The 13,688-nt window shown below is 39.8% G+C and overlaps 1 protein-coding gene across 5 annotated transcripts in view; it reads left to right on the plus strand.

The window, feature by feature from the left end:
* Positions 1-13,688, plus strand: part of LOC134624931 (protein phosphatase 3 catalytic subunit alpha) — a 65,296-nt gene that overhangs the window by 23,393 nt on the left and 28,215 nt on the right. For all 5 annotated transcript variants that reach the window (XR_010093670.1, XM_063470135.1, XM_063470137.1 and 2 more), the window contains exon 2: positions 3,266-3,466. Coding sequence is in view for 4 of the 5 variants with exons in the window: in XM_063470135.1 (XP_063326205.1) it covers positions 3,266-3,466 (201 nt within the window). In the remaining variant the exon portion in view is untranslated. The remainder of the gene's footprint in view (positions 1-3,265; positions 3,467-13,688) is intronic.

Raw genomic sequence — 13,688 nt, forward strand, 5'->3', positions numbered from 1 at the left:
CTCTCTACTCCCATTTGACAGTTGGATTGCTTTTAGCCAATTAAAGCAACTAATCCTTATAGTCTCCGTAAATTTTGTAGCACTTTTCAAATAAAAAAACTCTTTTTCGTGCTGCTTCTCAATCATTATCTGTGAGCTAATCATGTCGCAGATTCGTGGCCTAGCTGTCATTTTTAAAAGCTTGCTGCTCAGTTGAAAAATGCCCCCAATCAAGTTCAGAACACTTCACGTGAATGTAAACACTCAATGTGTTCAACAACTCAGGGGGCTGTGCTTTCTGCTCGTTTGCCACCATGGAGTCAAAAAGCCCCAAAGGCTAGAGTTGCATAGCAGGTGCTCACAGGAGGGCAACCTGGGGCTCTGGTAAATCACTCTCAGATGGGGGAATCTCTAAATACCCCTGACACCTGAGCAAAGATATCGTATTGTATTATTCAAGATTTATTTCAAGCATCCTAACTGTTTATTTGGCTTAAAGTGAGTTTGTGGTATCCGCCTCCTTCAAACATTTTGGTTTTACGTGTTTGAATTTACAAAGGAAACTGAATGAGTTGCATTAAAATGTTTGATGTTGGAAAACTTGTGTTATGTCACACAGATTCTCAAAATAGCATTTATGGGGAAAATAATTGCCAGGTAGGTAGAACAAGGCTTATTTCCGTGTAGCTTGCCAGCATCATAATTATGACTTTCAGATATCAGAAACAGCTTTGAGCCTCACTTCTTTTCTTTTTTTTTTCTTTTTTTTTTCGGCTTTTATAGCTCGTGTTTCTAAAAGCAAGTTGGGACGCCTTTAAAAAAGTGAATAAAAATGGAACGCATTGAAATGAGTACAAAGACGACACATCGAATGCTGTCCTATCATTACAGGATCCTTTTTTATAAGGAAGGACGTGGACGTGTTTACCGCCGCGGTGCATGACCTCATCCTATAGCAGCCCTCTGAAGTGTTAACTCAAAATAAACATTTGTGTAAAACTGAAAGCAAAACGTTTCCCAATCCTTCATGTCAGATTTAATCTGCAATAGGTCCGACCTCCTTTGCGGTATTTTCCTGCCATCATACTTTCCAATGCTGGCAGGTCTGTACTGCAAACATGCCAGTTTAGATGGAGATATGCTGGCATTAAACATGCTGGATGTGCTTTGGTGTTGTCTTGCTGAAATAGGGAAGACCTTCCTTTGTCTGGATAACAGCATATGTTGCCGAAAACCTGTATTTATTGCTAAACGTCGATGATGCCATCACAGATGTGCAAGATATCCATGCTTTGAACTAATTCGCCCCCATGCCGTCACAAATGCTGGCTTTTGAATTGTGAAGATGAACTGTCCACGATTTTTGAAAACAATTTAAAATTCTGATTAATCATACCCCAAAACAGTTTGGCTGTTTACTTAATCCATCTTAACTCCTTACTAGTTAAGAGTTAAAGCTTACTAGTAGTAAACCTTGAAGCTCTGAGCTGAGCCTCCTCCTGTTTCAGGCTTGCTTATACAACGAAATGACTGGATTTGCATCAGTAGTTGGTGAGGATTGTCTCGTCCTTTGCAACTACCCTCAGAAACCCCAGAAACTATTCCAGTGATCGTCAAACAGTGTCTTTATTGATCTATACCCAGGTGTCAAAAGATGTCAATTAGGGGTCCAGGAGAGCTCGTCAGATGTTATGAGACGAAAGAGTTAAATGCGTGTGTAGTTTTAACATGTATATGTGGATGCGACAAGACCAGAGGACTGAAAATTACAGCCATTTAGTTTTTTAGATATCTAAACATTTAAACCTTCTCTGAATCCTTTCAATTAGAAACAATACTCTTACATTCACCCTCTCACAGGGTTATGCACCTCTGAATTTACTACTATTTTTAAAGTGGCGTTGTGAGACAAGTCTAAGTTATCAGAAATTGTACATCCTGTCTCTTTCACCCTGCTGATTTTACATTTTTACACACATTGCCTTGCTGAAAATACCCAGGGTGCAACTGTGCAAGTCCGGTAAATATGTAATTTCCACATAGACCCTTTAGAAACTGGAGCTGAGATCCCAAATGTCATCTGTTGCTAAAGCTCACTGTGACACAGATAAAGTGCTGGCCTGATTACCGCTGATGTCACCTTCAGGAAGGATGGATGCTGGGATACACGTACACACCACACATGTATACAACAAACACAGACACTAGCTCAGCAGTATTTTCTTCTGGTTTTGTGGATTAGTCACCTGTAAGCTATGTGTGAAGTCTGACTAAGAGCATAATGTATATTTTAAACTCTTAGAAGCAGTTCGATTGAGCAAAAGGAAAAAAAAAAGGGAGAAAAAACTGTCATTTTGTACCTTTTATTGTAAGTAATATGTTTAGCTTTCATTTAATTAAAGCATTAGGCTACTAAAATCGCAATAATATGAAGTCCAGTTTGAAGAGCGTTTTTAATAAAAGAAGACTAGACCTAGACTGCAAATCCCTGTTTTGAATTAAAATGCATGCAAATAGCATTGCAGCTTGCGAGTGCATCAGTAGGATTCCAAATTACTGGGGAACATTGAATTACTCTGAAAAGCTATCCCTCATAAGCCACTAATTATGGAAATTGACAGTTACAGAGATTTGTTGAGGATTTGGATATTGTCTGATTTCCACAGTGCCTGCAAGACTCTGAGGAATAAACCCAATTTTACTCTTAAAAAAATAAATAACTGTAGCTGACAAATAAGTAAATGCTTGTCAGGCTGAAGATGATATCTCTGTTGTTTCAATCGAACACAATAAAAGAGAGCACACTGAAGTATGGAGTTGGTTACACATCAAACCCCGCATATACTGGTGTTTTTGTCCTCGCAGCGCAAGCTTTTAATGTTAATAAAATAAAGATGTGTTGGTTCTCTGCCTCATTTTTAATATACAGTCTCTTTTCTCGTGAATATTGCCAAGTAAACTAGAAAATGTGTGGGTCTGTAATAAATATTGAAAATTGAATGACTCACAGATCATAGCAGCAATCAGGTAAATTGTCTCAGAGGGTGGGCTGGAAGCATGGGAGTGAGCGCCAACTCCCTCTCCTGCAGGGAGTCGATCCCCTGGAAGGTACAAAGTACCTTCTAATCAAACAGCTTAAATGCAGTTTTCTCAGTGATGTGGAAATAACTGTGTATTGCTGTAAGCCTTTTGTCAATGAAAAGTGTATTAAAGCACTGTAAACATGGTATGAAAGTACATCAGTTCTAATGATTTTCTTCTTCTTTTTTTTTTTAAACCCTTGCAGCTGTCCCCTTCCCCCCCAGTCACCGGCTGACAGCTAAAGAGGTGTTTGACAGCGATGGGAAGCCCAAAGTGGACGTGCTGAAAGCTCACCTAACCAAGGAGGGCCGTGTGGATGAGGCGGTGGCGCTCAGGCTCATAGGAGAGGGCGCCGCAATCTTGCGTTCAGAGAAGAACCTGCTGGACATTGAGGCTCCTGTGACAGGTCAGGGTTCAAATACTGCATGTGTTACTGCAAACCAGTAATCGACCAATAAAAAGTTAATAATTTTGATTGGATTATCTGTTTCGCTCCAGAAACAGTAGTCAGAGTAATTATTCAGTAGTCAGTTGATGCATCTAAGATTGTATGCAGTCACCCGCAACTAGCCAGTGCTGCAGCCCTACGACTTTACCAAACTGGACACCAGGGTGTATGTCACTCATTTGTTCTCTACTGCTGCAAAAGTGACAGGAAGTTGTAACCAAGCACAGTGAAAAGTAAGACATGACTATCACGTAAATAATGCAAAACGACATTGTGCATGTGAAAGTTAACCTGTGGGCAAGGTAGGTTGTGCCAGCACTGAAATGGGTGTGTGCCATGTTGTGTGCAACACATTTCAACATCTTTTGAAACACAGTAAATTTACTGAAGAAGGCTCACCAGTTTGTCTTTTGGGGTTTTTTTCAGACAATAATGGAAGATTTGTCGAGCTATTTTTTATTTTATTTATTTTTTTGGTCTGCGAAACTTTCAGGATTCATAGTCTAATGCAAAGATGTCACTGTGCACTTATAGAAATTTAAAAGGGAATCATTGATTAATTGATGATCAAAAATGACGCAACATCAAGGAAACACAGCTGCTTGTCTAGACTCACAAACTATAGCCTTTCCAAGAGGGAACACTTGGGTGGACACCACTCACATACTCTTTATTCCACAAAATCCTGCATATCATGACCTACATTCATTTTTCTTTTTAGTTTTTCTCTTGTCTTATTTAGGCTCCATATATCTAAAATGCAAACCTTAGAACCGCCCCACAACTATAAGAAGAAACAGACTCATTCATCATCATTTACCTTAACAAACAACGGATGATGATTCACTTACAGACACTTCCCAGCATGTCCCAGAGTATTCCAAGTATTGCACCTTCCCAAACAAACGATAGCTCACAGTAACCTACAATAACTGTTTGTTTTATTTATTTTGTTTTAGATTTTAAAATCAAACCGACACAATGGAAGAGAGAGCTGAATGTTTACAGCAGTATAAAACTTAATTTTCCTAATTAACTGAGTCACTGTTTTACCAAGCCACACGTGGGCCATGCCGATAACTAGAGCAGTGTATTTTTAAGAAACACTGCTTCAGTTCATCCAATTTGGCAAAGCTAACGAGCAGTGTTGCATTCAGTTACTAGGCTGAGTCTCAAAGCAATGCAGAGGGACGTTATTGAAAACATCTGCTAACTTTGGAGAGAGGTAGTATGACACATCGATCGTTGTTGTTTTAAAATCACTTATTAGTCATTGTAGTTTTGAAAAAAATGTAGAAAAATGTCATTTTCATTTCATTTGCTTGCTTTAGCTAACAGTTTACAGTTTTTACATTCAAAGCAGCTAGTAACTGAAGCTTAGCTCATTCATCCCCGTCACACGCTGCTGCGGGAGGTTCGCTGATGCATATGCACAAATCCAGCGCGTCTATTGTCGTCTTTTCTTCCTGGTCAAGTGCCCTGTTCCTCCATTAGACTTTCTGATGAGGCTTCTTTGATGTTGTCGTAATCAGAGGCAGAGACACACTCATAGGATCTATGGCAACCAAACATTTCCTAATGTGAGATCATTCCCACAATATCATCCAGAGAGGCCTGCGTTCATATTTAGCACTTACTTAAATTCATAAATGCAAATACCCCCTTTTTTAAAAAGCTGTTCATTGTTTTGTCTTAATGGATGTAGACCGTTATGATAACCCTTGCTGTTCGAGAGAGTTGAGGTAAACAAAAAGATGCAAACAGACTACATGTTTTCTACGTCTGTCTTTGTGTTTGCAGGCACCTGAGAGCTGTAAGGTTAACGGATGTGTTGTTGAACACAGCTAGATTCCTCCAGTTTGAGCTAAAACTAACTAAATAAGTACATATTCATACTAAAGCTGTGGGCTGTTTGTGAAAATTAAACACAAGTTCATTCTCTGGGCGTCTTAATAGGGGTTAGAGGGTTAGGGGTTAACCCTAACCCATTTTAAATCTGACACTCCAGGTGTTTAAAAACAAAAAAACCCAAAATGTGGTGCTGGGTGTGGGACAAATTGGATAACTAGCATGGATAAACCTTATTCGATTTTTCTGGCTTAATCTGATCGCAGTGTGGATTCCTGTGTGTAAACATGCTCCAGTGGTAACCTTCCCCAGTCAAGTCGCCTTTTTAAAATCTGGTGCAAGTTAACATGTTTTGGTTTCAGATTTTACAGCAGTTCAAATAAGGGATTAGCCAGTAAAGCCTCCTCTCTTTGTTGTGTTACATGGAAACAGTGGACAGCTTCTCCTCTATGTGCGAGCCACAGATCCCGAGGAGCGGTGCGCGCTTGGTGCACTTGTGTACACGAGTGCAGCGATGAACCGGTTCTTTCCCTCCCACTCAACACCCCTGCCTCAACCCCTCTCCCACTCAGTAGGCTTGGACAAGGATTTCTCTGTTGCGCGTGCTCATGCGCCTGCTGTGTTTCCCTCTCCGTGCGCACTCCTGTTTGCTATAAGCATTTCTTTGTTTTTGCTCCCATTCCCTTTCTGCCTGCCATGTTTTGACTGTCTGTGTCACGGTCAGGAGCTGTTTCTCTCTGCCTCTCTCCGCGTTACCAGGCCTCCAATTCCAACATGACACATGGTCAGTAAATTAGTATGTAAATATTTATCATGGATGCAAAGCACCACGACATGTCAGCTACCTCTCTCTCTCTCTCTCTCGTAGTCACTTCCTTGTTGGGCCAGATGGCAGGTGGGGTTTTTCATGAAAGGGAGGGGTGTGTGTGTGTGATGAACGGTGCTGGCTTAGTGTACTGAGTACAAGCTGCTCTCATGGCCTTCACACAAGTCACCCATCAATAGAGCTCCTACAGCCACATCACCAAGCAACAGCCAGCTTTTAAACTATTCATACACATTTGCAGTGTGTGAGCGCCACTTTGCGCAGGGGCTCTGTCATGGTTCCCTTGAACAAATGATCTTTTTTTTTCTTTCTTTTTGTTGTGTTTTGATGTAACACTACATAGCTGAATATAAAATGCTCTAAGTTTCCATGCATCTTCCTTTAGCTGTTCGTATCTGATAAGATTAGAAATAAATTCGAGAAATCTGCAAAGCATTGTTGGTAAGGAAATATTAAGACCTTGGTTGTGGAATTTCCTGTATAGAGCTTAAAAAGCCTCCTCCTAGACCCTGATGAGAATGGCAGTTTTATGCGCATAATGTGAAGTGTTTGCTCTGTGCAGCATTACAAGGTTGTTGAATATTTCCAATAGGTTCTTATGCAATAGTCTTATAATGAGAAATGCACTTGTATGGACATTAGAGCAAGGTGGACAGCATGTATGGTATTTGTACGTATGGGCCCTGCTTTATTTTGTAAAATGTAACAGCAAATGTAAACACGAAAAACAATTAGAAGATATTTTTTTGTAGATTAGCAATCCTATAAGTTTACTGCAAGCCAAGCTGTGCAGTATTTCCCAGAGAGCTGCATAGTATTTATGACAGTAGTAGGTATTGGTTGCACTCCTATGCTTTTAAATTGAAAAGAAAATTTATTGTGTAGTCAGTATAGGCAAGACAGAATACATGTGTGTGAATGACAGGAAGACAGGTGGGAAGGTGAAGTTGCAAGGAGTAGAGGTTATGAAGTTGGAGGAGTTTAAATATATATCAACTATCCAAAGTAATGAACAGTGCACAAGAGAGGTGAAGAGAGTGCGGGCAGGGTGGAGCGGGTGGAGATGAGTGTCGGGGTAGTGAAAAGGGTAGTGAGACCTGCTGTGATGTATTGTTAGGAGATTGTGGCACTGACAAAAAGACGGGAGGCCGAGCAGAGATGAAGCTACTCATATGTTTATTGCAAATGACCAACAGAGGGACAGCTTAGGTTCAGTGGTTTGGAGACAGAGTTAAAGAAGTACGGCCGAGGTTTGGATATGTACTGATATGGATATACTGGACTTTGGTAAGATTTCAACCTCTAAATGGAGGAGGAAAGCAGAAGTTCCTCATCCAGTGAATGCTTGAACTGCAGCTGGCCACAATAGTCGCTGCTTTGCTGTGCAGCTTTGGATCTCGGCATAAAACAGGGATTACTCTGGCCGACTCCAGTTTAGGATAGTGCAGTTGGCATCTGTCTGATCATGGGAGACCTGAGACAGCTTAATGACATTAAGGACTGCTTCAGTAGCAGCTTAAACAGCTCGCCAGTAGGAAACGCAGTAAGGAAAAGAACTAGTTAATTAGCAGTGACTGAACCTCCACTAATTCATCCACTGAATTAAAGACGTAAATTGCAAAGTATATGTGCCAGTGGTATACATCACCTGCCCATGTAGAATATATGTGTGGGAAACCATGCTGTGCATTTCATTGTAAATAGTAATATCTACTCAATCATAGGCTGGAATTCCTCGATGTCCTCCTCAGCTCAGTCCTGATAGCTGCTTGAAGAAACATTGTATAAACAAGGGTCTTGTGACACGGGTGAGCTGTAATTTATTTTTGAATATGTTTTGATTAGGACATTTATTTCCATCGTGGTGAGACCATTACAAAGGTCAACCCAAAGCCTCTTATCCAGTGGGGATGACAGTTTTGGAGCCACAGTTTTGTCTGATCTTTTGGTTGGGGCTAATCTGATCATGGAAAGGTGTTTTGTTTTTTTCCCCTATGTGAAGTAAATTAATATTGACATTTTCAGGGTTTGGTTTTTTTTTTTTTGATTTCTGAGGTCATCATTGATAATATTTGTCAATACTGTCTAGAAAAAATCCATTATTGGCGAATCTCCATGGATATGGATGTGAAGGGTTATAGTTTTTAAGGGTTGGGAACTATTTGTATTATACCCATACAAAATGAATCTAAATTTGACTGAAATATACCTGACATATTCAATGTTTAGTTTTGCTGCTTTACTTTAATGGCAGCTTTCACAATATTGCATTCAAATTGATGTTTAGAACAGATTGCGTTTTCATAAATGCGGGCTGCGCAGGATGTAAGCCCTTAGAGAGAATCATAAAACCGGGGGTATTGTTATCATCCAATCTCAATCAAAACACGATCTGACACAGTCTGTATCACAGTGGATTTCACTCGTTCAATGAGCGCGCCCTTTGGAGTGGCTTGTGTAGGTTCTGAAGCCAGGTTGTGTAATGCCCGCCACCCACTCAATAACTGCTGCCCGCTGATATGCTGCTACTCAGGGAGATCACTTTAGCACACAAGCAGTAGATGGCCAGAACGAATTGTTTCTCACTCCAGATAATGTACTCCCACCTGCTCTTCTTATGTGGGCTTTGGATCTCACCTCTTTTTTGTGTGTTGTATGACAAAAGGGAGGGAGGCAAAGCACGTCTGTAGGTGTACTGGAACAGAGTGATGGGTGGATTGTGTGTTTGCTGCGATAAAGCAGAGCCCTGAGCTGGAGGAGTGAGCTGCTGTAGTGTTACCGTTTGATTTGCTCTGACCAGTGGCGTCCGGGCTTGCACACATGAGACAGCTGCAGTTCACAGTGACCGTCACATCGGGTCTTTTTGGCCACCGATTGAACTCTTAACATCACCGCATCACCCTGCTGTTTTCTTCAGCAGCAAGCGATAGCTTTCCAAAAGGTCAGCTGGAGTCCTCCCACACACGGTGTGTTTTCCATTAGCTTCAGGTGAAATTGCTGTCTCTGGCTCCCTAAATGGACTTCTAAAAACATATTGTATATTAATTTTCCTGTGAAAACTGGGAACGCTTAATTTTGATAGTAATTACTCTCGTGGTGGTCATCCATTCAGGCAATATCGTATTCTCAGGAGCACAGTTTATTGTGAATATTAGAACATTTAGTCTACTGATGAGATGGTTACTTATGTTGTACCATCAGCCCGTGTGGTTTTATACAATAGCTGCATTGGATTGCTGCCTCTGGTGATGCTCGTAGAGGTCCTCTATCAGGTCAGGAGCAGCTTAGGTTAGCCTTTTTATTTTCTTGAGTGATATTGACTGCCATTGTTTGGAGGATTTACTGTCTTGGGGGTGTTTCCATAGCGATAACCAGCCTATGAAGCTATGAATCACTAGGATTGCCGAGTTGTGTTGACCTTTTTAGAAATATATTCATTTCTTGTTGTGTAAAATATTTTGGCCGGCCAAATATGACCATCTATATTAAGATATCCCAACTGCAGTTTGTAAAGCTTCTGTTTACAATTGAAAGTCAGTCAAAAGAAATTTGGTGAGCTGAGGGGCTGCACCAACAAGAATGTTGCTCATGCAAAGCTACTCTAGTAGAGCCTAAGAATAAAAGTGTGGCGATGGAAATGAGAATTATGGGTTTCATTTAATTATCTTTTTTTGGGGCATAAGACAAATATGTGTAGCTCTAATGAAAACAACTAAGGAATCAACATGTGGGCATTTTAAAACATCAAAGAAAACAATTTGAATTGTAATTTTAGTAAAATCACTAAACTTTTAACAATGATTTAAGAATAATACATCGTTGTCAGGATGAATCAATAAATTCTCTGTTGGTGTAAAAACATAAATGTCACAAGGGAGACATGAGGAAAAAAATGGACCTTTTTGACAATGATGGTTTAATTAGAAGTGCTGCATCATGATCATCTATCATATCTGATAGAGAAAATATAATCTATGTATCCAAAAGTTTGGAATTGCTGAAAAGTTGGGGTCAGGTGGGAACTTGGTGGCCTTAAAGCACCAACAGATTGCAATGAAGTATTTTTCCCTGGGTACATACAATTTAAAAAATAGTGTCAATAAATAAATTTGGTGCAACTAATATTTAATAAAGCTCCGTTTGAGTGTTTTTTGTCTCAATAAATCACTTTCACAGGAACTTTACAACAATTGAAAACAGACCAGCGCTCCTTTGAAGTATACTTAGCTTGATTGCAAGAGAGAGTGAGGACGTCCTTAGAAATAGGACTACAACTACAAGGCTCCTTTTAAGTTGGTCCCCGCTGTGGATTTAAACAGTTACTCTGTGTGGGTTTAATAAAAGACAAATGGTAAAGTAGAGGTTTACGATACAGTCACGCAGAGCTGATTCTCAGAGCTGTCTCACGAGGCTCGTAACCTGAGATAATTGCTCTCCAACGCTGTCCTCCAGCTTCCACTAATTGGGTATCTCTGTGAAAGACTTTTTCACTGGCTCTTATTGTATTTCTTGCTCCTAGATACAGTTCATAAAGCAACGGCCTCGCAAAAAGAAAGTCTGTGTCCTTTTCAAATTAGATTTAAATCTATTCACCCTGTGGTTAATTACTCAATTAGCCGATTACTTGAAGAATAGATGAATTGAGGTGCGCTGGCTACGAATGCCATGCTTATCATCACAGTTACTGTGATGGTGTTCAGTGGATACTGCTAATTGGTATCTTTGTGTTATTTGTGTGTTGCATTTTGCAGGTGAATAAACTTTTGTAATATGTTCACTGAACTGGAAAGGCTTTAAGTTTAAAAAAAAAAAAAAAAGAGGAAAAACTTATTAATTATTGTTTTGAACACACTAGCTGTGTGAATTTAATTAAAAAACTTATCTGACTGTATTTGTTGAAATCTGAGGCCCTAATAACACATTTGTCCACGAACATCTCCACCAATATATATGAAACTATTTAATAGGTGTTATCACACAGTGTGTAAAAGACCCACACAGTGACGTCACGCTAAACACCGTTAAAAAAGAAAAAAATCAACCCCTTAAAATGAGCTGAGGAGACCGTGACTGTTTCTTGTATCAGGCTGTAAACTTGTTTATTTTTGTTGGTCATTTTAACATGGGAGTCTGCAAAGATTAAATCGCCTTTCAACCATAGACTGTATAAAACACTGGCGTAGCTCCCAGATTGGAACAATTAAGCCAATGTTGAATTGCCTTAAACCAGCAGTCTGTGTAAAGACCGAAAACTGTGATTGCAAAAAGACATCTAGAAGTCTGTGGGAAAGCATCTTTCTGCATCGACCTCACTTTCTGACCAAACTATTTCCTAAGTCGTTTCAAAAGACTCATTGCCCCGAAATGCAGAACTGACCGCCACAGTAAATCCTTTGTGCCGGTGGCAATAAGACTGTATAACTCTTCCTCACTCTGTAGGTGATTTTCCTGAGACTATTACCAATGTTATTCTGTTCCCTTTCAGACCGTGCAATATTACCCAACAGTACCTTATTGAATATTTGTTTCATCCCCCCATCATACACTGCTACTCCCTTTATTCTATTGCACATTACTATGTCACTTTCTAGAATCGCCTGCACTGATAGTTAAGTTATTTATTCTCCAGGATATAGTTATATATGTTACTTCGTTAGTGCAAGACATAGTATCAAATAACTCTATCCTACTGTATATTACTGTATACTACTATTATTACTGTATATATTGTATATCTTATTCATCTGTTACTCTGTCTCTCCTGCTGCTTTGAGCATGTACATGACAAAAGAATTTCCCTCGGGATAAATAAAGTTATTCTTGTTCTTATTCTTACTCTTATTCTTATTCACATAGAAAGAAACAAGTACTGTCTTTGCTTTGGACCCTGCCTCAAGTGGCCACTAGGGGAACTGCAGTTTTTGGCACTTGGCATAATGGAGCTTCACATTTTAAATGTGTTTTAATCACATTTTTGTTTCTGTGCAGAAATGATCCAAAAGTTAACCAACTCTTGAATCGATCTTTATGGTATCTACAAAATTGAGCAGAGGCTTTTCAATCAGATTATCTGACATCCCTCAATGTTGTCTAAGCAGCTAATCTGCTGTTGCTTCTGTTCATCCTGTATCCTTGGGGAGTGAAAAGAGTATTGGATCACAGTGATAAGAAACTAATTCAGACTGAATCGGTGTGCTGGCTCATTCCTGACACAAATGTCATCCAAGAAGCCAAACCTGACAGTTGGTTTATCTCATACCTGCTGTGCTCTTTGTAAAAAAAATCTATATGATTGTAGTTTAAAGTTACAAGATAAAGTCATTGATTACTAATAAAATGTGGTATGATGTTCATCAAAGCTACAAGCTACCTCTGCTGGCGCCCTTGTCGCATCTGGCGCTGAATTGTTGGCGAGTGATCCTTTGGGTTGTGTGGTTTACAAGGTTTCTAAAGAAGTTTCTCAAGAATGAATCCACAGTGCTCGAAAACTATGCCTCTATCAACCAGTCAGGTTGCGTTTTACAAGCTTTCCTGCCCCGACATATCATGAGTGTTATGGTCCTGAAACTGTGACCAAAATATGGAGTTTCATATCACACGTGAGCTGTTCCATTTCACAACAACTTTTGAGATAGTGCCTCTTATCATTTGTGTGGACAGCATATGTATAAAGAATGTAACTATATGCTGCTAACAATAATGTCGTCACATTGCCTGTGCTAAAAAGCCATGTGGGGCTGTGTTGGTTAAATCATGCTTTAAAAGCATGAACTGGAAATGCACCAGAATAATGAGGTTTGGTTTTGTTGATGATCCAGTAATGACACTATGTTATTGTGACATCTGTTTGTTTTTTGTCTCCATTTCTTTCATATTCATCCTACCTCTTAAAATAATTAACCTAAGTGTGGGTAAAGTATTAACCAGATCTTTGATTTGAAGAATAAGTGCACTCCCTAATGTATGTAGTAAAGATGAGTATGTGAGCACCAAAGATTTACGTCACCATTTCAGTGTCTGACAAATGTTGAAATGCGTCCCATCTCCCCCTCTGTTCCCATGTTGTGTTGTTGATTAATGGACTGAATAGTTTTAGCAGAACATTAAGATGTCAAATGAAGTTCCCCTTTGACCTTTACGTATAAAATCACGCTCCTTCTAGGAAGTCTTGCTACTCGGTATCTTGGTAACGCCCCCCGGAGGTTATTTTGGGCAGTTATTTATTCCACTACACAACCACTTGCGTCAGTCCAGCAATACCATTGGCTGAGTATGTTTCCCTGCTGGGCTGTCTTAAAGAAGACAATGGCTCAGGAGAGGTGGGTGATTCAGCAATGTCCATGATTCAAAGTACACAAAAAGGAGGAAAAAAGATTGTAAAGTCCAAGCGCTGATCTTAACCCAAACTGTAAATCTCTGGCATGTCCGCCTAAAATTATGATGATCTGAAACAGGTTTTCAAGTGGTCTCAAAAGCAGATACAGGAAGGGTTTGATGGATTGTTGC

The sequence above is a fragment of the Pelmatolapia mariae genome, linkage group LG3_W, assembly GCF_036321145.2.
Source record: "Pelmatolapia mariae isolate MD_Pm_ZW linkage group LG3_W, Pm_UMD_F_2, whole genome shotgun sequence".
Taxonomy (NCBI): Eukaryota; Metazoa; Chordata; class Actinopteri; order Cichliformes; family Cichlidae; genus Pelmatolapia; species Pelmatolapia mariae.